Raw genomic sequence first — 27,417 nt, forward strand, 5'->3', positions numbered from 1 at the left:
TAAGGTCAAGGCGAGACTGGCCAAGCTCACAGAGGAGAAATCCACACGAGGTTGCTAACTGCAAAGAAACCACTCCTGGCTCTCGGGGGGCGTGGGTCACCAGTGGCCGGGACAGGCGCACCCCTCCAGCTCGTACTACTCTTATGCTCATCGTTTTGGCTAGTACTGCAGAGGAGCCACCAGGCTACACAGGCCTTTCACCCAACAAACCGCCTTCACCCCCGGGGACGAGGGGCGGCACGAAGAGCTGCCTCAGAAACCGCCTCACCCTGCTGCGAGCGAGACTACACCGCAGCGACGCACCGCCAGGCCGCCAAGCTCCCGAGACCTGCCAGCTGCAGCCCTCGCCGCGGCCACGGCCACGGCCACGGCCACGGCCGCCCCCCTCCCCCCCCCTCCCCCCCCCCCCCCCCCCCCCCGCTGTTCCCCGCCCCGGGACAGCGCTGGCCGTAGATCGCGGCCCGGCCCGGCCCGGTCCGGTCCCCCGCCCTGACAGCCCCGCTGACGGATCCCAACGCCCGTTCCCCGCTTCGCCCTCCGTGCCTGACACAGGGCGAGCCGCTCTTCTGCGCAGGCGCCCAGTAGCGCGAGGGCACCGCGCCGGCGCAGTGGCGGCCGGCGGCGCGTGCAGCAAGGGTCGGCTCCCGGGGCGGAGCCTCCCCTCAGAGGAGGCGGGAAATCCCCAAACAGGACGGCAGGCTTTATCCCGTCCTGGGGTCTTGGGGTTTTGTGTTTATGTGTATATATATATATATATACGCACACACACACTTAAATTTGGTTTTCTCCTGCCTACGAGGAGATAGTGGTTTTTCTTTGCGATGTTCTCCTACCCGCCTCCAATCTAAAGCTTTAACGTGGTTGATTTTTCTTAAAGTTCTCTCTAATTTGGCATCTCTAAAATAATATAATTTAATGGACTAGAAAAAACAAAACCTAGGAGGAAGTTCTGTAAGTGGTTTTTGAAAAATCCTTAATGTTCCTTCATTAATGCCGTTTGTAAAACCCGGAAATAATCCCAAATGACATCCTATGACAGCCTTCAGCCTTGGGGTCTGCTTGGGACAGCACTGCTTCTATAGTGACCTCTGTCAGGCGGTTGCAAATTGCATGTTAAGAGTAGTAACAGTAATTTCCTCAACATATGTGAGCTGTGTATTTTACACACTGTGCCCGTAACACAGGACGTGCAATAGGTGGTAGCTGCACATTTTGCTGCGCTCCTTATCTCGCTACTGCAAGTATCTGGTCTTTTATGCCAAGTATTGACAAAAAAAACCCCATGTCCTGTATTTTGAAGGCACCATCTGCTGATGAATGTGGCAGGTACTAACCAATACCTTAAAATGCACAAGGTCCTCAAGGGTTTCTCCAAAGGTAAAATGGGGAAAATAACCCCAAAAATAAACTGTAGTGAAAAAGCTTAAATATCAGAGATTGTACAAAGGGCATTAAATGAAGTCTGTGTTGCTGTGCAGGGAGACAAATCGGGCACAAAGACAGCACAAGCACACAGACACACATGCTGGGGGCAACACGTCCTTCATACGATCAGGCTTCCTGGTGAGGCTGGGATTGACCTGAAAAACGTTTTATTTGAAAGATAAATTTAGCATGCAAAACAGTCACCAGAGTTTACTGCAAATCTGCTTTTTGAGTTGATCTTCTGTTGGATACTGCCTGGAAATCTTTCTATGTGCTGCTGTAGGGCTCTGGGAATTAGCGTGGGATCATAATTTATCCACATGTCTCTTAACCACAGATTCATACTGTTTTAATTTAAAGCTTTATTATAGATCACCTGTTCTTCTGAAGGGCAAACTGAAAACAAATAATTTCTGATGTCATAGGTCAGGACGATGGTTTGGGTTGGAGAAATATTTTCTGCTTAACTACATGTCCGTTAATGCTTGGCTTTGTCCTTTAGTTGCAATTCTTGATTATTGGTTGCCTTAAAAAAAAATAAATTGATTACGCAGTTCTCTTTTTTAGTGTGTACCATTAACTGAATAGTTCACCTTATTTTGATTTTTATAGCTTTGAGGGTTTTTTCTTTATTTAGTAGCAACATTTTCAGCAGAACTGTACATAGGCATATGTACAAGGTAGCATGTGAAATTACAGTAAGCACATATATAAAAAAAATTATCAGTACATATCTAGGACAAATACCTGTTTAGAAACCAGTATTTGAACCAAATACAGTTCACCTTGGATGTGAAAACCTAGTGTCTGTCAGAGCCGCATATTGTTCTAATGTCACTATTCGACAAGGAAAGAGATGGGCTGTTTTAAGAAACAGGAAATATGTTGAGCTGTGCGGGAGGCGAGGTCCAGGGGCCGTATGGAGAAGTGCTGTGGAGGACTTCGGCCTCCCCCGAGGTGTGAGGCCAAGGAGGACAGCAGGAGACCCGCGGAGCTGTACGACGGGAGGCGCAGCCCGATGTTTCTGCCCCTAAGGAGACGGCAAGCCCTGGCCTCTGGCGTGCCACAGGATCACAGGACCTGCGGAGGCAGGCGGGTAACTTAGGACATCACACTGCCTTGCCCCAGGGTCGCGCCGCCATTTTAGGGCCGCGGAAGCCGCCGCCCGGCACGGCCCTCCCCGACGGAAGGGGCGGTGGCGGCGGCAGCGCTGCCCGCCCCGCCAGCCCGGCCCCGGCGGAGCAGGACGGCGATGGCGGCAGCACCGGAGCTGCGGGAGGCGTTAGCGCAGCGGCTGCGGGACTTGGGTATCGCCACGGTCACCGCCGAGCACCCCCAGGTAGGGGCCGCCGCCGCCGCCTCTCCCCGCTGGCCTTGGCGCTGCCCCGGCCCCTTCCGAGCGGGCCGCGGCGTCGGCGTCCAGCCACGCCAGCTCTTGGCATATTTCGGATCTTTTTTAAATCCGGAAATAAAATTCTGCATGCGAACAGGGCAGTTTTAGGCCCTGTACGTGATTTTGGTAGCATAATCAAATATCGGTATGTAAAGCATCAGACTTTTCTTGCTAAATGGACTTACGGTGCTGGGCCTGGCAGGGAAATTTTGGGGTGTTTTGAGAGCAGACGTTGAGTCGTTCCCCCTCTGCGTTTCTGTACCCCAGATTCCCTTTCCCCCAGCAATTCCCCAGCAGTTTGAAGAGCTACGGCCCATCCACTTCACCATGAAGTTGATGACACCTAAGATGCTTTCCAAAGTTCTCTCACTTAAAACACACACCACGTCATTCCAGTCTGTCTGTGGTGGAGCTGCAAAAAGGAGGGCTGTCAGAGCTGTCTTTTTGTATTTTTAAACTGTGGTACTCTTGCTGTATACATGAGACAGAAATGATTCGGACAGCGTGCAGGAGCAGTATGTCACATTTTATTTGTGTTCTTTTAAAATTTTGTCATAAAAGGGTACAGTTTTTAGGCTGAGTAAAACATTCAGTATTTTCTAAGTATTTAACAAAAAATACCTGCTGGTATGCAACTAAAAGTCTAATGCAATATAGAGTTTCACACTACACTGATTCTGTTTTCCAGGTGTTCACTGTTGAAGAAATGATGCCCCATGTCCAACACATGAAAGGTGGTCACAGTAAAAATCTTTTTCTTAAAGACAAAAAGAAGAAAGGGTTCTGGCTGGTGACTGTTCTGCACAACAGGCAAATCAATTTAAATGATCTTGCTAAAAAACTGGGTGTTGGAAGTGGAAACCTGAGATTTGCTGATGAAAATGCCATGCTGGAAAAGCTAAAAGTGGGCCAGGGCTGTGCTACACCCCTTGCCCTCTTCTGTGACCAGGGAGATGTAAGCTTTGTGCTGGATGCTGGCTTTCTGGAAGGTGGCCATGAAAAGGTATATTTTCATCCAATGACAAATTCTGCAACCATGGGCTTAAGCCCCAATGACTTCTTGAAGTTTGTGAGATCAACAGGCCATGATCCCATCATCGTACATTTTGATGAGGACATTAAATAGATGAAGTTCACTTTCTGTTACTGGGAATAGATTTTGTAGAGCAAAACTGGTGCAAGTCTCATTATAAATGCAATTTGAAAAAACAGGGTTACTCCTTTTTTATTTTTATTTGATTGTGTAAGTTTATATTGATAATCTGGTGAGAAAGCTTACTGTCTTTGGGTTATTAGAAGTTTAACAGAATATTCTTAAAAAGACCTATTTGCAATCTACCACCAAGCAACCAGTAAGTAGAGAAGGTGTTATTTAAATAATGTTACACTGTTTATTAATAAAATGGATAAAACTGGAACTTTCCGTGTGTGGTACTGGCCTTGAAGGTTTAAACTTAACATCATTAGGAAATAACAACTTAAACAGTTCTAAAATATTCGTCAGTACACACAGAGCAAAGATGTCTAGATTGTGTGCTTGTACCCATTTAGCCCCTACTATATGTTGACTTCTTTGTATTATTTTTAACTAGAAAAAAACAACTTGCCTACAGTACAGAAAATGCATTTGATCGTCTACAGTTTTAGTTGCATTTTCACTTTCACAGTGTCCTCCCCTTGGGAAGTTACGGAGTCTTCTGGCAGTCGCCCCACGAAGCCAGGTGCGTGCCTCACCCCTTTCCAGAGCCTCTCCGAAAATGGGAGGACAGGAGGCAGCCATCTGATAGCAGGCGGGGCAGGGCTGAGCCCCGGAACCAGCCTCTCCTGGCGGAGGAGCTCCAAGGAATAGTGTTACCGTGGGCGCCTGACCAGTGTAGTGTGTCCTGCCGACACCTGGGAGGAACGTTAATACAACCCGGAACTGTATTTTGTGCACAATTTCAGCAGATTCAGGAACCCATGGAGGACGTGCACCTTCTCTGCTCCGCTCTACCCTAACCAGCACCTACAGAAGTGGAAAGAATGGTACGGCGAGTAGCTGCACTTGAGCTTCTCCCTTCAGGAGAAGGGGACTGCGGGTACAAGCGTCTGTGTGTTTAAGAGGTTGAGGGGAAGCTGATTTGTCTTTCAATAGATTATAGATACTCAATATAGAAAAGCATCTACTATCATAAGAACAAGACCAGTACATTCTCAACAGTGAATTTCTAACCTAATTCTTTCTCTTCCTCTTTCCTGCCTAAATGAATAAAAGCCCCTTCAAACAGATTGTGCGCTAAGACAGAAGCAGCACAAACTCCATGAAGTCCAGTAAACACACTGTGGCAGCAAGTACTCACATGAAACCCAAAGACAGGAGTTGTGAAAGCGAGGGACAAAATCTGAAGATGAGGGGGAAAAGGGCATTTGCTCACAGCCTAATGAAAATGCCGTGTAAAAACTATGCCTGCAAGGCAAACAATAGTGTCAGTGCAAGCTGAGACAGAACGAAATAAAGAATACAGAAGAGTGAAAAAAAAAACAGATGAAAGGACTTGTGATCTTGGATGACAGTTTGCTACTGCATCATGCTAAGGATGTGGTTCTCCCAACGATAAAGGGAAACACTTCAAAAGAAACACAAGGCAAAAATCAGCCAATCTGACTCAGTTTCATTCTAGATGGCTGAGACAGTTCTATGAGAACATCAACACTTGGGGCTTTTTTTTTCCCCTGTGTAAGAAAGTGAAATCTTTAATTCTATAGAATTAACAACTACCATTAACTTGGTAAGAAAAAGCATCTTCTAGGGCAAGGCAAGTTACTTCCCAAACACTCTTAAGGAATCATGGAGTGGCAGGGGTTGGAAGGGACCTCTGGAGATGACCTTACCATGGTGTCCTTCATTTCTGAAGGACTTGGCACCTGTTCTCAGAGGTGTGACCTTAAGGACAGGACACTTATGACACAGCAGTTTCAGTTCTCCCCTCCACTGCAGAAAGACAAACCAACACCATGTATCATGTCAGTCATCTCAGCTGGGAAAGAAGCGACCTAAAGATGTTGAAGCTACAGGATAGTCACTAGAAAGATATCCACAGACACGTGATTTTGTGTTTCCTGTTAAATGAAAGACTGAAAGGAACATTTCATATTTGGGAATACTGAGTTGATTAATGAACTCTGGATTAACAAATGTATTGCTAAATTAGCTAGATATTAAGATACAGTCTTATGTGTCTTTAAAATTTCACTGACCCTCTGCCTACCACTCACTATCCCTCCCCTTTAAGGTTTCTTCCTTGTGGCACCCCAAAATCCTGCATCACTTACAAAACTAAATTTGATTTGTCAAGGTTTTTGAATCCAGAAAGCTTTAAACATGAAAAATTGTTGTAAAGACATGTGCACAACAGCAGTTCACTATGCTTCACGAATCTTAAAATCTGTACTACCTAAAATTTAACTACCTTTGTCCTCAGAAGAGATTCTGAGACTTGTCTCAGCAAAAGTAACAACCAATCAAAATCAAAGCTTCAAATACTACATTTGGCAAATCTATAATGATTTCTTTTTGTATTTACTTATGAAATTAGTGTCTTTTTTAAATAGTATCAAAATAGCGTATAGTTAAAAGCTACACAGGTCTACACAAATAAACACCACAAAACAAACTACACACTGTCCAGAAAAGTTCTGCTAGTTTTATCAGTTTCCTTCTGGAAGAAATACTGAACACATCACCAATGGACCACAACGCCATCACTTTACACCAACATCCTTCCAGCAACATCAGTTTCCAGAAAAAGTGTGTATAAATGTACACACAAAATAAGAATAAAAATTATTTGGTTTGGCATTTTAATAACATCATTAATAAATGTATACAATGGCAAACATTTAAAAAATCAATATGTAAAGGAAATTACAGTTTTAAATAAGAGCTTTTTAAGTTTTGTTTCACACCTAGGTACATTCCTTTAAGGCAGTTTTATTAATATCAAAGCATTATTTACATATACATGATCATCTAACTCTAAAAACCATACATGAGCTCCTTTGTTGAGGCTGCATCATGTCTTGGAAAAACTTTAAAAATAATACGTGTTGGGAATGTTACTAAATCCTCAGCAGACTATCAGAAAAGTAAATAAAAATTATACATGTATAGTTCTACAACCTCTTCTGTAATCTTGAACTAGCAGTGACAGATTTGGCAACTCTTGCAGTAAAAAGCTGTGTACTATCGTCGTATGCTGTCCAACAGCTGCCGTGTTCTTCCCCTGGGAGTCTGTGTTTCAGAAAATGTGAAGCAGCTCCCAAATTAAATTTCCTGTTTTATTTTATTTTAAGGGCACACACTGGAAAGATTAAGAATGGAAAAAGGATTTAAAAATCACCAGAGCACAGAGGACTTCCTGACTGCTCTTCTGCTCTGAACCTTCTTGGCAAAAGGAAGCGCTGGGAGAAGCCAGTTCTGATCTCGTAAATGCAAACGTGCCCCCGGTGCTGCCTTTGGATAACTGAGCAAATACAACCCCAAATCTCACTCTGGCCTCTGCACGGATGCAGACGCAGTGGGTCGAACCCTGCTTACAGTGGCACCGACAGGCACTAGCCAGGACTCTGGTGCACAAGCCTGACCTACAGGGTGAATCCTGCCCCCAACCTCCTGCTGATTCTCTCATACAAGGAAACTTTGCTTGGGTTTTTGGATGAGGGAGGTTCACTTCTAATACAGTTATCCTATTAAATAGGAATTGTAAAGTGACTACGCCCTGACTGTGACTGCACAGATGCTTTAAGGTGTAATAATAATACGCAAAAAGCAAGTGAACAAGTTGTGACGGGTAGTCTGGGATGACTTAATGAACACAGACAAGAGCTGAGCTAATAAATCAAACATCTGTTGATGCCCGTGTGACGAAAATGACACAGCCACGCGTGGTGAGGGCAGGTTATGTGTGCCCAGCCATGCTCCTTGCAGAGGGGCACGTGCCACGCAGTCATGGCGATATGCCACTCTTGCCTAATTCCCAGGGTCTCGGAGAATCTACCTCGACACACACGGCTGCTTGGATTCTGGGAATGCAAACAGCATTTGGCACTACAGTTCAAATCTGTTAATTCAAGACACACATGTTCCTCTAAAAATAGTTAATGCTACTAAATGGCTAGGGTTTAATAGTTTGGAATGCATCAGTCCTCTGTTGTCAAAGAGAGCAAGAAGAATCCAGCCACCGTCAGACCCTGAAATGAGCTTGAAAATATTGTAACTTAGGATCAAGAGGCATTTTCCTAATATTTATGGTATTTCATTTCTTTTTCATAACAGTGATGCCTTTAGTAAGGACTACCAGCGTTCTAGATTTCATATCTTTATCTATGAAGTTCTGTAAAGGCAACTTTTCCTTAAGTTTCTGTGGCTCTGCCCGTACTGCAGGACAGAACAGCACAGAAACCAGGCTCAACACCAGACTCTTACTGCTTAGAGTGCTCTTCTCCTCGAGCATGCCAGGGCTCGCTCGGTCTCACCTGGTAGCAGGGGAGAAACTCAGCGGTACTCGGAGCTTTGAGCACATACAGGAACACACAAACTACCTGTGTACAGGTCTCTGCAGGTATACGGGCCCTGACATCCCGCACCTCTTCTAGCCACTGCCATCCATCCCACCTGCCCCTCTGGTGACATCTTGTAGCTGTCACTGCACGGCTTGGAACACCCTGAATCCTTCTCAAAAACATCGCAGCATCAGTTACAAAGTGGGAAATTATTCTGAATGCAACTGAGCTCAGGCTGCCTGCAAAACCATCGTGGAGCTGGATTTCAGGGGTGTACTGGGCTTCAGATCACTCCTGGGATGGCTAATCATCTGTGTGATACTCTGCAAAACTCACCACACTTCCACTGAAATCAGTGAAAATCGTGACACTGAGAATAAGGGACCAGAAGTGGCTGCCAGTGTGAGCTGGTGATCAAAGTAAACCAGTGATTTTAATGAAATACCAGAAAGGTCTTCAGAGGAAAAATGGGGATTCTATATGGTGGAGAGCTGCAAAATTGGTCCTATTTTCACCTAAGGAAAAAAAATCCAAAAAACATTTGAATTCTCTGTGAGAACAATCCCAGGCTGAACCAAGTATTTATATTGTAAAACCAAAATACTCTGTTTAGATCTAGATCTTATAGCACATTTTATCATAGAAAGTATTTCAGAAGGAAAGTCACTTTAAGGAAAAAACCCAAGAAAATGTCCCCTTCTAAAAGTGACTGCACTTTCCTCTTTTTTGCCCTTTTTTGACAAAATTTCAGGAAAATATAACAACGACCTGCCAATATTTTTTTCCATCTGTTGAACTGCATTCTCTCCACTGAAAAATGATTCTGTTCCAACTGTCCCTGATAAATGACAGCACCTCTAAGCCTCAAGAAAGCTGCTGTCAGTAAGCTGGCGAAGCTGCAGCAGCTCCACCAGGCAGCCCAAGCAGCAGCGGGACTGATCTACAGATAGCCCCTGACCCTGGGTCTGCAAATGTGTCCTGCTTACCTGCACCGTGTGAATGGAGACAGCCGTGACCTTACGTGTTGGAAGGTGGGACACTAGGAGGTTACACAGTTAACTTAACCCTTCAGAACAGGAACATGAACGTGCTGATGGATTTGTAATAAAACATAATTATGACAACTCATTTTGGATCTGCTTATAGATTCATGGACGCTTCCTTGGAGCTCTCTCCAAATGCTTTCAAGACAACAAATGTATGCAGCCACTGAATGTACCAATAACATTTGTTGACTTTAATATAAATCAACAGTGAACAAAACGTATCTTGCTAGTAAAAGATAACCTTAAGGGGAACTGATTGTAAAATGCGTATGATACTATTTACATTTCTTTTTGCCATCAAGAAACCTCCTAAGCCACAATCAGCTCATGTCAAAAGACAAACAATAAAAAAAAATTAGTCAGTACACAAACATCGTAAGACAGTCTTATCCTGGAAATGCCATTTGTTGAAAACAGCCTTATATTAAAATAAAAGTTATAGAAAAACCCATACCTGACAATTTCCTGTCAGAAACACCTGAACATACATATGCAGAATAACTTGGGAATGTGAAAAACATAAATGACAAACAACTTCTATATAATACGATTATCCCATGACTCCCACTTTCGTTAGTTATTGAACTTCTTCATGTATGTAAACAAATTTTTCTCTTGCAGTATGCAACAAAAATCAGCATAAACTTTTTAAAGAGCAATTTCATGCAGATTATGCTAACCAAATAAGGCAGTGAAGTGCCAGTAAGCTGAGAGGTTTTTGTATGTGTATATACAGTCAATTTCAACAAAATACTACAGCATTTATTTTAGATTTACAGAACTAAAATATAAACTGCTAGTTACGGGGGGGTTTTTTGGCTAATTATTAGCAGAAGCTTAAGCAAATCAGTGGCTAATTTCATAAACAGAAGATGAAAGAAGTTTGTTGTTTTGTTTTTGTTTTTCTTTTTTCCCTGGAGTAATTCTTGAGACCTTAAAATTCTTGGTCCTTAGGGAGATGAGAACTGTCCTTTATTCAGTAGATCTTAACAGTGCAATGTGCAATAATTCCTAAGACCATCTACAAATTTTCGGCAGTAGACTCCAGTAGAGCTCCTTGATTCAAGGAAGGAAGGTAGGTAGGTTTTTATTTCTTTCCTGCTCTAGTCACGAAGAATGTAAAAAATTCCCTTAATTTTTATTAATGATTCCTACAGTCGCTGTCTTGTAACTTCAGATATAAAGGCTTCACACTGAGATACTGAAGGACACTTTTCTCTCTGTGTTCAGTTGAAAGGTGGAAAGAGAAAAGAACATAAGAAAAGCTTAAAGCGTAGAAGTATAAAATACAGAGTTAAGTCACTAACAGAACTAACAGCACTAATAGCATGCGTCAAAGATGTTTTAATGAAGCCAAGAGAAGGACAGAATGCCAAAGCCAAGCTTTATAAAAAGGCAGTTTCCTTGTGGTATAGAACACTTTATAAGTTTCGTTAAACTTATAAATCCTTTAGATTTATCTGTCCCTTTCTAAGAACCGACTTCAGTGTTACTTCTTAATGTAATTTCTTTGAACTTCCTTCTTCCAGAGATTTGAAAAGTGAAAATAAACGCAATTTTTACAGGCAAAGGTCTAAATGGGATGAGATGCCTGCCTACACAGGCAAAATAACTGCTGTAAACCAACCTGTTCTGGCTTAACTAGTAAGACAGACAGAAGCCAGTTAAGCAAGCAGTATTTACATCTGTTAATGCAATGTGCACTTGTTCTTATAGGTAATGCTGTTAGTTTGTTGTAAATGAAATTAATCTCATTTACATTTTGGGCAGGAAACTCACCACTTGGCCCACATCTCATGTAGTGGGTAATAGAATTAGGAGCTTTGTTGCTCCCTAGACCTGCTTTTTGAATTTCTGCTTTCTGGTATAGCTTCCACATCTGCAGAGAAAAGCATTTCATGTTATTCATTGTGTTTATCAGGACATGAAAAAAACCTCTCATGCATTAAAATACATTCTACTTATTAGTAGAGCAAAAGGATATATAAACACACTTTTTTTTTTTTTTTTTTTTTTTAAGAGGAGAGGACAGAGGAGAGGGATAGAGGAAACTGACTGGAAGTGCCTACCTAACTGCACTCATTAAAATTCATCTTAGCATTTAGAATAACCAGGTATTATTTTCAAAGTCACAATCAGATATACTTAACTTTTAGATACACTAACTAACGCTCAGTCTCTGCCTGTATGAAGAGAAAAGTAATCAGATGTAATCAATGCTGACTGAACCTAGCAGAGAACTTAACTCATCTTTGCATTTTTACCTGCTACACATTGACAGAAATGTTCATGGTCAATTCTGCAAACCAGAAAATTATCTTTGCATGCAACAGCCTGAACATGCGAAATGCAGTATCTTAATTTACTATGCTCTTAAAGCAAAGCATCGAGCAAACCTTTAACTGCAAGCAAATTACTGAGCCTGAACAACAAAACCTTTTTTGGCCAGCAGCCACGTATTTAGTGTTTATAATTACCATGCAGAGTCCTAACTTATCATTTTTAAAGGCAGTGGGGACCAAGGAATGAGCAAGCGCACCATGTATTTACAGTCAGCCATTTGACTGGCCGAGGAGCAGCGGGGATTTGGGCTGAAAGGAATTTCACAGACCCTTCCACAAGTTGAACGTAGACCGAAAGAGACATCCCTGATGTATGTATTGTTAAAGCGTAAAGACCAAAAAGTGGAGGAAAAAAATAATCCTTCTGTACATAAAAACATTTGTTTTCTTTCATATGTAATAAACAAATGTTGACAATTTGTTTATCAGAGACATCAGAAAGTCTCCAGCAGCATGCTTTCTTTCGCTGCTGCAGCTGAACTCGATGGAGCAAAAGTAGGAGCACAAAAAGTTATTACCCTCAGAACTGAAATGCAATTCATTACAAATCTGTAAAACAGTGCAAACCAGTAGCGTGGGCTGGACAATGATAGTCTAGAACTCCTGTAAAGCATCTGCCACACTCGTGTTCAAAGACATTACCACTCAGGTATTCTAAGGCCCTTTGTGTTTAAGAGAGAAGCTGTTTTACTGCAGCCCCCCAACACCCCAGCAATGGAGTAAGGTAAAACACAGGCTAAAGTGGCATGAGATATCAGGCATAAATATTCACTATCAGGTTTGGTTTGCATGTGAAAGCTTAGTGCTGTGAAAAGAAATTAAACAATGCAAACTGAAGTGCCCCATGGGCAGCGGCTGAAAGAAATGTATTTTGCTGCCTTGATAGCAAGCTTTAATGTCACTCTACAGGGGGAACCATTCAAATTTCTCTTTAGACATTGCCCTTGCTTATGATTACAATCGGGATTCAGTGGTCATGTTGGAGAGTTTGTAATAAATATATCTGGAGACAATACTGGTATTTTTCGTAGACATGACAGTCTAAGGATCTAAGCAAGACAAGGCTGGCAACAGAGATAACAGCATGCCTGAAAGCTGATCCGATTTCTCCAACAGTAGCGGTTAATCTAAACAGAAGATACTACCTCTAGCTACAAACCTTGTTCTGATCCTAACAAGCAATCTCACTGCAAGACACAGGCTTGCAATCAGTTAAGAAAAATACAGATACTGGTAGCACAGTATGAGTTTATAAGTACTCTCAGAGCTAAGAAGATTTTTCTCTGTAATTCCTTAAAGGACTTGCACAATGTATTATGCACACATCGCTTCAGATCACAGCACTGTTCATCTCAAAGCTAACTCAAACACACCTATAGATTAACAGAAATGAAGTCAAATGACATGGCCCAAGATCAGAACACCGGTCTTGCTGTGTGAGAGTAAATGCCTGTGAAATTAAGATTGTATTTCAGATTTGGATTTGTGGTTTTTTTAACAGTGAGACAATTCTAGAAGAACACAGCATTAACTAACAGCACGCTGTGAATAACACTGAAGAGAAGTGAGAAATTTATCAGCCCAGTAACACTGGATGCCTGCAGACATTGTAAAGGATAGCTGCTTTACATTTCGAAACAGTAATTTTACCCTCCACAGAATGCCTTTGAAACATCCAGTCTTCTCCCATCACTCCTTTTCCCCACCTTGAAATGTAGCTGGAGCACTGGAAACTGCTATCTCCACATTTTATTACCAATTCTCCTGTATGAAATGGAGACCTTATGGACTAATACATGTGATGTCTGCTGCTTTTCCATGAAGAACTGTGTATTTGCAGCACCCCTCCCTAGTTAAACACTAAGGAATTAAAGTTCAACCCACACAGCAGTACCATGACTGCCACAAAACTGCCAGCAAAATAAATTCAATTATAAAATTCAGAATATGGCATTCATTATTTTTAATATTTATTTTCAACTTTTAATATTTTTCCTCTAGGTACATTTTCACTCGTTTTTTTTATAGCATATGTAATTTTGACCTACAATAACTGTCAGCAATTATGTCCTCTTGCAAAAAAGTGCTAATGTCTAAAGTCTCACATAATTGCAGTTTAAGTATGATACAATTTTAAACTCTGCTTGTATTTATGATTAGGATGTTTCAAGCAACTGCAAAGACAGCGGCATATTAAGTTACTACTTCTCAACATTTCTCTTTAGCTCATCATCTAGAATTTAACAAGTTATTGCCTTAAGCATTCCTATGCTCCTATAATTTTACAAGCAAAGTTTTTGTTATTTTTTCTTTTATTTAGCTGTGTTAATTTAACAGTTTTTCTGTTATTTTTGTTACACACCTTGTTTTCTATTAGGTTAGTGTTACTTCTGCTAAGAAGAAAAAATGAGTTTCCACCATGATCAATACAGGTTTTTATTACCATACATCGCAAGGAGTCTCGTATCACTCTGTTATTTGACTCCTAATAACACCGTACACTTCACCACATTTATACACCAGACGTGGAAAGATAAAGCATACAAAAGGGAAAAGGTGGAAAGGGTCATTTTTTCATTAAAAGTGCTGCATATCATGTAACTATTTATTACCTCTTCGTAAGAATTATCACTTCTGTTTAGGATTATGAATGGCCTTTGTATTTATTAATGTTCAAATATTTTAATCAGTATGAACAGTAATTTGTATTTACTGTGCAAGCTAGAGGTACTGAATTATTGTGCTATAAAACTTGTTCCTTCTGCAAAATGCATTTATGCCAGCACATGGCATAAATGAAAAGGGTAAGACACTGAAATCTCTGTAAATGTTTCTTTTCGTTAGTATCTCATTTTTGAGAGAAGGGGGGAAAAGTATCTTTACTGCAAATACATAATCAATGTGTTACTGAACATCCGAAAGCATGACCACAACTGAAAAGTACTTTCTTTGTACCAGAAATGATGTTGTTCACGGTGCCATTGTTGGCAATGCAGCATGCGTTTTGGTTTAGCATGCATCCAGTTAATGTACAGAAAAAACCCAAAATATTTGTAATGCATGACAAATAAAAATATAGCTTGTATTATAAAGATTTTTAAAGGCATGCAAAATATATACAGTGCAATTAATGTTTCATGCAAACTTTGGTGAGGTTACAATTTTACATTCAAACATGCTCAAGTACACAGCTAAGCCCTATGCCATTGTTCTTATAAAACAACAACGTACAGCTCTAACACAAAATTATTTTTTCATTGTAGTGAAATTTTCTCTAAAGCCAGTGGACATTGAGAACACCACCTACATGTCATGTTAGACTATATATATGTATTTAATAATACAACTTCCTTATCATACACAACCATACTCGTACCACACAGTTTTATTATCTTCAGAAACCAGGAGCGGGGATTCAGCCTCACTACTGTTTACACAGGTGGCAGGAACAAATTCACTAGTTAGAACTGACCGCAGGCAGCTACAATCAGATTCCTGATTAGCGGAAGGCTGTTCTTGATTTTTCGGTACTGATCTAAATGCTGATAGATTTGCCTGATCAGTTGTTTTTGATGTAGATCTTTGAGGCAATCCACTTATATTACTAACTAATTCAGTGTTAAGGGATAAAAATGGCTGAGACACAGTAAATGATCCTGTGCTGTCATTACCAGATATACTGACTTTATCATTAAACACACTTGTGCTTAGCAAAGTTCCCTCACGAAAATTTGACCTTTCCATCCTTGAAGTCTTAGGGACATTAGATTTACATCCTAAATTACGTGGTTTAACTGTATTAGCTGCATTGCTTTGTGGAACACAATCTACCCTGTAAGCCACACAGTGAAAAAAATTAGAGGATAACTGGTGTGCTGAGTACTCACTAGAGGTCGATGGAACACTTCTGTCAGTGGTGGATGGTGCTGGATCAACTGATACAGGTTGTCTACTGTCCTTAGACAAAAAATCGTGAATGCTTGTCCTTCGAGTAGTTCCTTCTGCCGTAGAAATCACACTGCTTGCACGAGGTAAGGTAGCATAAGGATTGCAATCTCTTGATTGTCGCTGTGATACAGTTGCTTGTATCTTTTCTTTAACTGATTTGGTCTTCCCTTGAGTGCCTGATGTAAATTTTAGGGGAGAACTAGTAAAGTAGGTATCTTCAGTTTTACGAAGGCTGGGCCTTACAAGTTGTTCTGGTTTAATGGATCGTCCATCTGAGAAATCAACTGTACTTTTTACACTTAATGATCTAACAATACCACAACTGGCAGATGGCTGTTTTCTTAGCTTTTCCTTTCCTGTCAGCTCCGCAGACTCAGACAAGCTTTTCATGACTTCATCTAAAAGATTCTCTTCACTTGCAGATTTCATCTGTCAAAAATATGAAACGTCTCACAAATTTATAAATTGTAATTTTGACTGTTTCTTAAGCAATCTTTGTGGACATAAACAAAGAACAATTCTGCAAAGTTTTTTTTTTAATTTCTCAGATCAAAAAGTAGTATTAAACATTTATGGTACATACTCACGAGTTTTCTGTACAGCTTACAAGCAAGTTCTTTGAAAACCAGGTGTCAGACAGATCATAACTATGGAATCAGTTCCCGTAAAACTGATTAACTGAAAAATTTGATGATCAAAACTTCATCTTCTCACTCACTTGCCCTCTACCATCAACTCATCAATCCTTCCTCAGCAATTTCATATGGACTATTATTTTAACTTATACTGACCATCTGGAGCTCAAAGCTTAAATTCTCTATATAATCAAACAATAAAGACAGAAATCTCAGAAAGTAATACAAAGCACGTAATCTTTAGGCATCCTTGGTGCCTAAATTTGGACTGGACAACTTCCCATTTTTTCTTTTTGGAGAAAAGACTTCAGAGCTAGAAAAAAAAGTTTAGGTGAATACTATTCACAGACTCAGTGGAGAACGACTGCAGTCTTTCTCAAAATGGTAAAAGAAAATTTGGAAAGAATTAAGCTAAAAGCGTTAAGGAAACGCTCTGGCAGAAGACTGGAAAGAGATCTCTTGAATACCCTTCCAACCTGAATGATTCTGTGATGCTATGAAAGGGATTCTGTGATTCATGAACAGCAGTGGACTAGACTTCATGACTCTTCTTGTATTTCTTTTGCCAGAAGAGTATTGCCTAACACTTAAAAACCAAAAATCCTTGTCAGAGAGACCACAGGTGAGCGGTCATTTTAAGTATCTAACAACAAATACAGAAACTTAGTCCAGACTCAAGTCACTACCCCAGACTACCTCAATCAATTCAGCTGTGAATGTGTATTTTTCAATTTCAATTGTGTTGTTAAAAAGAAATGGAATCTGATCCTTGCTCTTGATGGGCCCTAGTCACAGTAACTGGCTTGCTTTATTCTAGAGCACTTCTAGGTTTCAGACATATCTACTCAAGAACTAGTGATTAAGAAATTAGAGTAATAGCAAAGACAAGGTGATTTTGGGCTTCTAACAAACTTCTAACAAACTGTCACTGATTTAGAGAAACATTCTCTTTGTCTTACTCCTCTCAGATTTCAATGAGCTCCAAGGTCAGTTTTTTGCCCAGCAGAGTTAATAAGATGAAACTGAAGGAGACAAGAGTCTCTCCTCAGGGAATGAAGTAAAGCATCTTCCTTCCTGTTGATGTAAGACAGATCTGACAACAGCTTTTTCTTAAGACAAGTGCTGAACTGGAAAAAGAAAAGTAAACCTACGTTGAGTTTATGGCCTTCCATCTGAACTCTAACAAGCACACCACGCATCAGTACACTGAACCATTTTGTGCAGTAGAGATCAACTTTCTTACCTAATCCAGTAACCCAGAAAGGGTCAAGTTGTAAAATTCCAAATGATTCTGTGCGTAATACAGCAAGTACAGTTTATTGGGATACAGTCCACACTACTTCTTAATGCAGGAGTAATCAATATCTCCAAAAAGCTTTAAAGCCATTCTACTCACTGTAAGTCTTCTAATTCTGTGCCCACATATGGGACAGTACATAGTTAAAATATTTTTTAAACTAACCTCGCTTGAGGTACTCTTGTTGCTTTCTTCTAAAAACTGTTGCAAGGTAACAACTTCACTTCCAGGAGAACCGCTTTTGATCTGTCTTCCACGACTATCCAGTGTTTCAGGCGTTCGCTGCTGGAGCACAGGACTGGACCTTGTATGACCTTTCAAATACTGAATAGGACTGCTGCTGCTGCTAGACCAAGCCTCATGTTCATGTAGCAGACTAAATTCTCCGCTGCTGTGACTTTGTGGCCTGCTTTGATTGTTAACTGCACCTGCTTTTGGGGTAAACGGTATTAAGTATTTCCATAAGAAAAAATATACCAAAGCTGTTAAACAGTATAACCTTACTCAAATCTGGAACGTTATCAGATTCATTTAACAATAATTCTATTTAAAATACTAAAAAATCCAGTTGTCCTTTTTTACTCAAACCAAATATATTATTATTAATACAATTGCACTCCTGTGACTTACTTCTTACAGCTCTTTAAACATGACATGATTTTTCTGAATAAATCTACCTTTCACTTATAATCTGGGCCTCCATCTACATAATACTATATTCCAAGAGGCTAAAGATACGCCTCCACTCTTGTTCAGCATCACGGTGAGACACACACTCTAATATACTATTAATACAATCCAAACTCTTTTATGAATCCAATGTTTAATAAATGCAACCCATCAATATTAAATAAAGCCTTGAGTTGGCAGTGTTCTAGTCTAGTATGTACAATGGTCTTCCAGCTAGAATGGCCATTATAAACAAAATTATATCAAGGCTCATAATACATGAAATTCAGAGAATACTGCTTAATCCAGGAACATTATCAATCTTTTAAAACAAAATATAAAAGTTTACAGGATGGTATTACATATGCCATGGTGTCCAGTTTGTGTTGTACATATACAGCTTTATGGAAGCAGTGCACATGTAGCAGGATGTTAGGAGAAAAAAATGGAGCAAAAATAAGTGATTTTAAAGTAATTTGGGGGGAATTCTTATTTTCTAACATTGTTACTTGGGGTTAGGTTTGGTTTAAAATATTTTGTAACATATACCATTATCACTATTTTAATATTTATTTAAAAGTTCTAGTAATATTAGTATCCCTTCCTAATTTTAGGCATGAAGGCTATAAAATGCTGAAAAAAAAACATTGTCAGATAAATTTTTTTTAAATAATCTATATAGATGATCTTACAGAGAAAATAATAGAAATGAAGCAGGTACGTAAATTCATCTACAGCATACCTTTGACTTCGTGGAGTGAAGCATTGTTATTGCTATTGCTAGTGGATGTTCTGCCACTATCAAGGCTGGCTGGTCTGGAAGCTAAATGGAAAATTAGGAAGACACCATGATGAACAAAATTTTGGCAGGTGACACAGTACCTTTACATTCTGTTCACAGAATGCTCAGAGGCGGGAATCATGCACTATTTCACAGGCTGAGCATGCCCATTGTCAACAAAGCGGTTTCTTACAGATCAGAAAGCGAAAGGATTTCCAGGCAGTCCAAGAGGACACTTTAGTAAAGGGCACTACAGGAATAGTAAGGTACAAGGGAGAGGAAAAGAGAAATAGAGTGTACATTTAGAATTGAAACTGACTGGTTAGTGGGAAACCAGGATTTTATAGATGAAAGGATGGGCATGCAGAAAGCTGCTCGTGATTAGGTCACTTACAACAGATTTGACAAGGAACCTTGCACATTGTTGAAATGCCACGAACAGGAGGAGCAAGAGCATCTGCACAGATAATGTCCTGTACTCCTATCCGATACAAGGGAAATATACTGTTATTAACTTCAAAAATGTTTGTTGCCTGTACTAATTTTAAGTGTTTATACTAGAGTTAAAGCTTCACTTCTAAATAATCTGTTATAGCTTTCACTTCATAGCTTTGCTTGAAGGAACATGTAATGATTTTATAAAATACAGTACATGACAAATTCAGGTTTCCTTGAACAATAAACATTGAAAAATGAGGCCAGATTTGGATTTGTTTATTTTAGGACTGAAATTATAACTTCTTTTCTTTTACTATTAACTCCAAATAAATTTTTAAAAGGGAAAATGTTTTGATCCTGTTCAGATGCACTTCATAGATACTTTCTACTAGAGATATAGAACATCTATCTGATGTAGCAGTTAAGAAAGAAAAGAACAATCTGAAGAAATGATACTATACATTCACAAGATACACAAAAATCACAGAAAGCATGCTCACTTGTAACGATGCCATTCACTTTTTTTTTTTGCAAACTTCATTAGCATTCACATAATATATCCTTAATTCATATAATTAAAGTTCACATCTTACCATGAACTCTTGATCCTGTACTAGAATCATCACTAATACCTTGTGGACTTACATCTTCAAAGGATGTAGCATCTATACACAGAAACATAAAAGAAGATGTAAGATAAAATAAAATGAAAATATTATTAAAATATTTATAATCCGTAAAACACACTAAAATATTTTTCAAACCAATCCATTTTTACTTAGGTAACATTCTGTAAGAAGAAACCTGAAACATTTTATAACTGCAGTTATTAAACCTATTCAGTATCTTAGCACTGCAACTCAATTACTAAGGTTGCTTTTTGCTGAAAAACTTAAAATATAAGTAAACCCAACATTTATACAAAATTGCTGTTACACATAGTCACATCACGGTGCAAAAAGCTTCTACCTATACCTTTATTATTTAGCAACTGCTTGGATCTGAAGCCTGTAGAAGAGTTGACAGTTGCAAAGTTGATAGCTGTAGTAGAGAAGGCCATAGCTCCCAATTCTTTCCTCCTTTTACCCGTAGATATATCATCAGGACCCTCCAGATGCTCAGAACTACCTGTCCATTGTCCTCCTGCTAGGACCATGGACTGCACCAGGTCATTCATGGCTGGGATGCAAATGAAAGCAAATGATCAGCATGGTCAATGTATTTGCTTCTGTTCGTATTTTGTATTGCAAAATGTCTGACAGTTTTCTAAGCATTAAAGCGTACTGAATACTGGAAGTTAAAAACACAAGATCATCCATGTTATGACATGCAAGCAGCTCAATGAATGAGAAGTGTTGTCAGTCAGAGACTTCTTTCAGCTCAGTATGGTTCTTAAAACTGATTTTATTAGGTATAATCGCCATGCTTGCGCTGCAATGATACGCAATATGAATGTTAGAAGCTTTGATATACTGTTTGCAATGACAGAACGGAATGAATAAGGATAAAATGGGCAATACAATATAATGGGCTAATACAATATCATGTCAACAATGATATGGGATCCTTGTACAGTGCAGGTTACTGCAGGGATACTGTATTTTACATAATAACAGATAAAAGGATCTGAAAAAGATGACATCTGATGATATTCACCTTTACTTCACAAAACTAGAGAAAATTGTCCACCCCTCATTAAAAAATAACATAAAATAAAATAAATCAATACAACATTTTGGCAACAGTAACGGACAATTACTTGAAGAGTGACAGACCACCATACAGCCTTGCACTATTTTCTACACTTTCTTTAAATAAAAAAAATTACAGTGATTTCTTAACAAAAGGCTTATGAAATGTGCATTTTGGAACTATTTAAGTTAACACAGTGCACTGTAAATTTATATACACATAGGCACATGTGTATATAGACAACTATGTATACAAAGATATGCAATCACAATGCACTGAATATATATGTATGTGCGTGTGCTCGTGCATGTAATCGTGTGGGGACGTGTGTGCACATGTGCACATATATAAAGTATTCAGTGCTGATGTTTTTTTTTAAAAAAAAAAAGAAAAAGAAAAAAGAAAAAGCTCCAGCTCCTTGTATTGTAGCAGGACTTGCACATTGCAAAATAGGAGGAAAAATACAGCGCAGTCCAGGGAGAGGTTAGTGAAAAATTAGTAATGGAAGCCAGTGTAGCCATTTAAAAGAAGCTGAACTGTCATAAAGTCTTACACATGGAGCGACGGTAGAAGGCCTTCATTTTGTCTTTTTCCTTCGGTCTGTTCCTCAAAAAGGGCAGTCTTTTCAGTGCAACCACTTTTATGTCATAGCATGAGGAAAAACGGAAACAGGGAAATGAAAGAAAAAAAGGGAGAAGAACAGATGGAAGTTAAATGTTGAAACTAAGGACAGAAATGAATGTCTGAGTTTAAGCTATGTATGCTATGCTAAAAACTACCATTCTCATGTTTCTGTGTGATAATGAAATATGAAGACTACGCTGAAATATGAAAACTACATTATGAAAACTTTTAATATACTCAGAAACGCACTGAAAATAATGGTGAAGAGCGTAATACAGTTTGAAAGTTCTAACTGCCAAGCTCTTGAAAAAATAAATGTAACTTCTTTGCAGACAATTATAGAAATTGACGATTATATAGTTTCGACTGTGAAAAATAACACTGCTTGAACATAAACAAGAATGTGGAGCAAAAAAAAGCTTAAAATGAAAGCAACTCTAGCTACAACTTCTACTTTAAAATATGTTCCCATCATTATTTTTTGAGATGAATAACTTTTGTAATGTTTTGCCCTGCATCTCTAGTAGGACACAATCTATTATCAGTCTTCATTTGTTGCATTTTGTGCTCATTAATAACTTTGGTCATCTGCTGTCTTATAGAAAATCTACACGGACTTCATGGTCAACCTACTGTTCGTGTGCAGTGATTTTAGTATTTTACTGAAATAACCCACTTCAAATCTGTAATAAGAAAAATAAAACCAAGATTTCTTGTCTGGAATGGTATACATCAGATTTTTTAGCTCAAAACCCACCAGATTTGGAAAAAAAAAAAAAAAAAAGAAATAGCAAAAGAAAATCCAAATGTGAGTGTTGCTGTAACATTTTGGAAGGGCTAAGAGAAGACTGAGATTTGTAATATCAGGTAACAGAGTTAAAATTACAAATAGTAAAAAAAGATGGAGGAGGGGGAAATCACAAGTTAATGTTGTCCTTAGATTCAGCTATTCTGCATTAGTAACCCATTACTGGCAGACACCTGCATTTTGAGGCATCAACAAAATGCGTCAACTGACTGCCAAGCATATAGAAGCCACATGCAAACAACTGGCACGGAAAGATCCAGAAAAAGATGCATAATGAAATTACCAAGAAGTTCTTATTTATGCAGATATGAAAGCACTGTAGCCCAGTCTATCGGCTCAAGATCTGCTTGTTTTATATCTCTCAAGTCACTTCTATGACACGTGCTTTGTGATTTGCCTTGGTTTTCTGCTCAACCAGCAGCTTGTTATACATCAGTTTCTATTTTATATAGCAGTACATATATACATATGCATTTACAAGTGCACATGAACTACCTAGAAAGAGCAAGAAATCTCCCTCTCCATCGTATTTTTCTGTGTTTGCACTTGGAATAAGAAGCCTCCAATGCAATATATTTTACAGCTTCCAATGAATGCATGATTGGCACAGCCATGAGTGTCAAAAACAAACACAGAAGTTTCCACAGTTGCAGAATATAAATCTATCTTGACCGGAGAGCGCCAGCAAACACCCCCATGTCAGGTCCTTATGATGTGGGGTGGGGAAGAACAGGGAGAAAAGAAAGGCACGTGTGCTACCTATGTAAGATAGGAGTACACAAAGTTCAATTTCACCTTTGACTTATTCACTATATTATGTACATATACTTGTAGATACTTCAAAACAACCAGTTTGTTTTGGTTTGTTTTTTTTCAGATCAATAAAGCATTTCTCCTCTTATAGATCCTGAGGAAACAAGCCAAAACCAACACAAACATAGATGCTGACTCAGGCTCAAAAAAAAAGCAGAGAGGCTGCTAAATCTCCCATAAAGAAGACACGCATGTTGTCTGTCCAATTGTACATAAAAGTACATACCTTTGAATAGCTCCTTGCCAAAGGAATGAGGCACAGCATCAGATCAGTTTTCTAACAGATAACTAACTAATCAGTTTTCACACTAATGCCATCCAACCAAACAGGTAATTCTGTTCTATTTCTACTTTCTGTCATCGTGGTGAAACGTGATTCTTTTGTAACTTCTATAATCCTTTATGGACAAGGTAACTGATCCCTCTTAATTAAAAAAGTCCACTCTAATCTTATTAAAAAAGTAACCAGAGGATGTTCAAGAATCATTCAAGTAATCTGTGGATCTTGTTCATTAACACAGATCATCTCCAAATGGACTGATTTATGGCTCTCAGCAACTGTTCCAAACAGGAAACTCCCCTGCCACGACTGATGTCCTGGAATTTGTACATCAAAACCTGTCCCTTGGTAAAATGCAATCTCATTGAGAGGAGAAATAACATAAGTAATTTCTGCATAGAATACAACTAAAAATGCAAAAAATACTGGAATGGCAGAAACAGACAGGCCATCCATCACAGAAGTTTAGCTGAGGCAGCTTTAGCTCTTTACACTTTTATTCCAACAGGCTTTAAAACAGACACGGCAGGATGACTACTTTGGTCTTTGTAATCATCTACCCAAAGAACTCCAGTTACAATTAATTAACTTTTCTTCTCTTTTCAGTATTCTGTGAACATGTTCTTGCTTTCTGAGCTGAGAATGAATGATAAGTATTGCAGAATTGCTTCACTGATCAGGAAATCGTCCATTTTGTAATCCTCCTACTGTTTGTCAGAAATACTCTGGGGAATTCTGTACGGATAGCATCAAAGTCCTAAAGTAGTTTTGCTTATGCACACAAGAAAATGTTAGTCAGACATCTTCTGAATGTTCTGGTAATAGAAAATGGAGCCAAATACACTTCTTTTACTTCCACTATGATACGATGCGTCTGCTACTGGTATTACTGTTTAAAGATGACACGTTTACTAATAGCCCGAATTCCTTGGGAGGTTGTTAATAATCTGACATGGCTAAAGTGGAAGCTAGCAAAAGCAATGTTTTTCTCCATAGAAAAAAATTTCCGCTTGCTTGCCTTGGGGTTTTCTTTGCAAAAGCTCAGAATAGCATCCCATCCCCCCTGAGAAAAAAGCCTCTGCACAAAGCAGATGTCAGATCTGTGGTACTCACCTCATTCAACCACTGAATACAGATACGAAAAGCAAAGGAGAAGCTCTGCAGTCAGAGGAGCATACAGTATCCACAGGCCTGCAGGATTTAACTTGTGCTGCATACACTAATACGCATACAGGCACCCTCTCCTTTCCATAGGACTTCTGGAATCGAACAAGGGATTAAAGCACTCTGTGAGACCTCAGGTGCCTTTTTCTCTGCAGAACAGGGTAACCTGATTTTTGCACCAAGATCAGCTATCTTTGTAAGAGAATAGGTCTCTTTAAAACATTTGCATGAGAAAGTGTTCTCTACTAGGAAAACAGTCTCCATCACCACCTTCAAAAGAAGAAAATCTACAGATTTTGCATAGCCAACGTATTTATCAGTAGTGGTAGCAGAATAATTCATTTTGGAATCAGTATCTCCTCTTGCTTTCTCTGAGATCGGATATGGGGTAGGAAACCTATACAATCTCAAAGATCACTTTGTGTCAGATACTCCATCCTCCAGCTTTTGAGAACACCATTGATTTGTGCCAGTGACTGCAATTTGGAGAATGTAAGCTGTCTTCTCATGCCTTCTGAAGGACATGCAGGACAGTTCACCTCAGCAGTTCCCTTTGGAACCATCTCCATTCCCAGACACAGATCATCAGGGTGGAACAGAACCTGTCTCTTCCCGTACCCAAAAGTGCCTTCAACCAGTGTGGAAAGCTACAATACCTGAGGATTTGCATAGACTGGTGCCAACTGAGAGGTTTTCTCTTTCTTGTAGCTTCTTTCAACGGAAGCTGCTACTACTGCCAAGCCACTTCTTATAGAAAAGAAAGGAGCCACGGTACTTTGATATTTAGGACTTACAGTCATGCTAAAAGCAGAAGAAATAGACTGCAAAATGTGCACCATTACCGGTACTTCTCACACTGAGATACTCTCTCAACTTTCTGAGATGCAAACTGTAAGACTGTCAGCATTGAACTGGCACATAATTCATCCAAATTCTATCAAAAGCTGTGGTTTCCATGGTGACATGTAATAGAGGAAGGTTAGGATCCAGAATTAGATCAGCCCTTCCAGTTTGTGGATAAATACACTGGGATTAAGGGGAACATGAACAAGGTCCATGGAGTAGAAAATTAATGAGGTCTGAACAACTTCAAACCTCTTTTGAGGATCAGCCACCGTAACTTCAACCATGGCTCCGCCAGGAGGGTAACTGCACACTACAAGGTCCCAAGTATCATGCAAAGAAAACTGTCACATGAAAGAGCCCTTCCAGAACATGAAATTGTTGACACAGATGCAGATGGTCTGAGCCAAAGCGTGCACACTCTTGATTCAAACTAGCACACTTGCAAACACATCCACTATAGCTTCAGTCATTCCTGAATTCCACAAGACTTCCATTTTACATGTAAAAGCAACAGTTGCTTTTTTTTAAAATTCAAAAGTACCTGTTTTGAACCTTAACAGACCCTTACACTGAAAAATGCTAAGCTTCTCAAATTGACAAGTTAGCAACTAAAGTGATAAAATGTACCCTTAAACTTACTATTTTCTTCAGTTATTAAAAAAAATAATCACAGATCTGATTTTAAGTTTCCCTGAAATAGTGCTTTTAGATGTTTTTAACTTTGACAAAGCTTCTGCAATAAGCACAGAAGAAAAAAAAACACATCATAATGGCTTCAATCATTTTTAACACAGCAAATTCACAGCTGGCACAAAATCCAGAATATCAATTTGCTGTCTTTTGAAACCCAAGACATTGAATTTTAAAAAAGTATTGCGAAGATTTAATTTAAGTGAATGTCAATACCCATGTATTCTGATGCTTTTACATGCACAGCCAAAATGCTTTTGGTGCATAACTATTAAATAGAATCATTACAACCTGATAACTTGCTGTAATATTATCTCTCAAGTTGTGAGAAACTGGGCAGTTTACAATTCATGCCAAGAGTAGATAACAAAAAATACAGGTAATAAATGTACATGCTGCACAGAATCTGGCCTTTTATACTGTGGGCATCCCAATATAATGGCTGTCAGGCTCCTTCAAGGTTAGCAAATTGTGTCTGGAATATTTGATCTATCCACAACTCTGTAACCCTCCTCAGTCTTCCTCTCAGCCACTTAACTCTAATCTTTAGGATCAGTACCAATCATAACCAACAGGTTATGTCCCTACATTAGCTCTTCCTATTGCATATTCAAATACTATCAAAATTCTACATCACTGGTTTTGTAAGACGCTGGAGGAACACCTTCAGACAGAAGATCTTTCTAGCAACTAAAGGATGTTAACATAGCCATGGCTTGGAACGCACTTCCAAGACAAGGGGAAGGATTCATGCTGGGACAAGAGGGAGAAACAAAAAAGGGTACTAGTGGTGGCATCTGACATTCTATCCAAAATTCTGCTTACCTGACCCAGTCACAGTGCCTGCTTCACCTTACCCAAGCACCGTAAATGTATTTTAACATTTACATTTAGAGCTACAGAACCGCTAAAAGCTAGTTCCTGCCCAAACACTCAAGGAGTTTGCAAGAAGTCAGCAGAAATCTGTCATTAATAAAGGAATTCA

The 27,417-nt window shown here is 39.4% G+C and overlaps 2 protein-coding genes across 7 annotated transcripts in view; one reads left to right on the forward strand and one right to left on the reverse strand.

Annotated features, from left to right (window-relative positions):
- Positions 1–2,677: 2,677 nt before the first annotated feature.
- Positions 2,678–4,111, forward strand: LOC104352986 (prolyl-tRNA synthetase associated domain-containing protein 1). Its single transcript, XM_086460864.1, has 2 exons — positions 2,678–2,764; positions 3,507–4,111. The coding sequence occupies exons 1-2, from the start codon at positions 2,678–2,680 to the stop codon at positions 3,942–3,944; spliced, it is 525 nt and encodes a 174-aa protein (XP_086316990.1). The 3' UTR covers positions 3,945–4,111.
- A 7,108-nt stretch (positions 4,112–11,219) lies between these two features.
- The window catches only part of CCDC88A (coiled-coil and HOOK domain protein 88A), a 75,230-nt gene continuing 59,032 nt past the window's right edge, over positions 11,220–27,417 (reverse strand). For 2 of the 6 annotated variants that reach the window (XM_009959439.2, XM_086460784.1), the window contains exons 26-32: positions 21,761–21,844; positions 20,491–20,694; positions 20,109–20,180; positions 19,039–19,119; positions 17,793–18,058; positions 15,635–16,124; positions 11,220–11,284 (exon numbers count right to left, since the gene is read on the reverse strand). In XM_009959439.2, the coding sequence (XP_009957741.1) occupies positions 11,220–11,284; positions 15,635–16,124; positions 17,793–18,058; positions 19,039–19,119; positions 20,109–20,180; positions 20,491–20,694; positions 21,761–21,844 (1,262 nt within the window). Of the gene's footprint in view, positions 11,285–15,101; positions 16,125–17,792; positions 18,059–19,038; positions 19,120–19,270; positions 19,328–19,471; positions 19,559–20,108; positions 20,181–20,490; positions 20,695–21,760; positions 21,845–27,417 lie in introns of those variants that run through there. The other 4 variants (XM_086460781.1, XM_086460782.1, XM_086460785.1 and 1 more) reach the window with 4 other exon arrangements.

This window comes from Leptosomus discolor, chromosome 2, assembly GCF_034619465.1.
Source record: "Leptosomus discolor isolate bLepDis1 chromosome 2, bLepDis1.hap2, whole genome shotgun sequence".
NCBI lineage: Eukaryota > Metazoa > Chordata > Aves > Leptosomiformes > Leptosomidae > Leptosomus > Leptosomus discolor.

What these genes read in the sequence shown, in the direction of transcription:
- LOC104352986 (XM_086460864.1), top strand. Translation starts at nt 2,678, where the DNA reads ATGGCGGCAGCACCGGAGCTGCGGGAGGCGTTAGCGCAGCGGCTGCGG. An exon ending in TCACCGCCGAGCACCCCCAG is followed by an intron (nt 2,765 to 3,506) that starts GTAGGGGCCGCC and finishes TCTGTTTTCCAG; the next exon opens with GTGTTCACTGTTGAAGAAAT.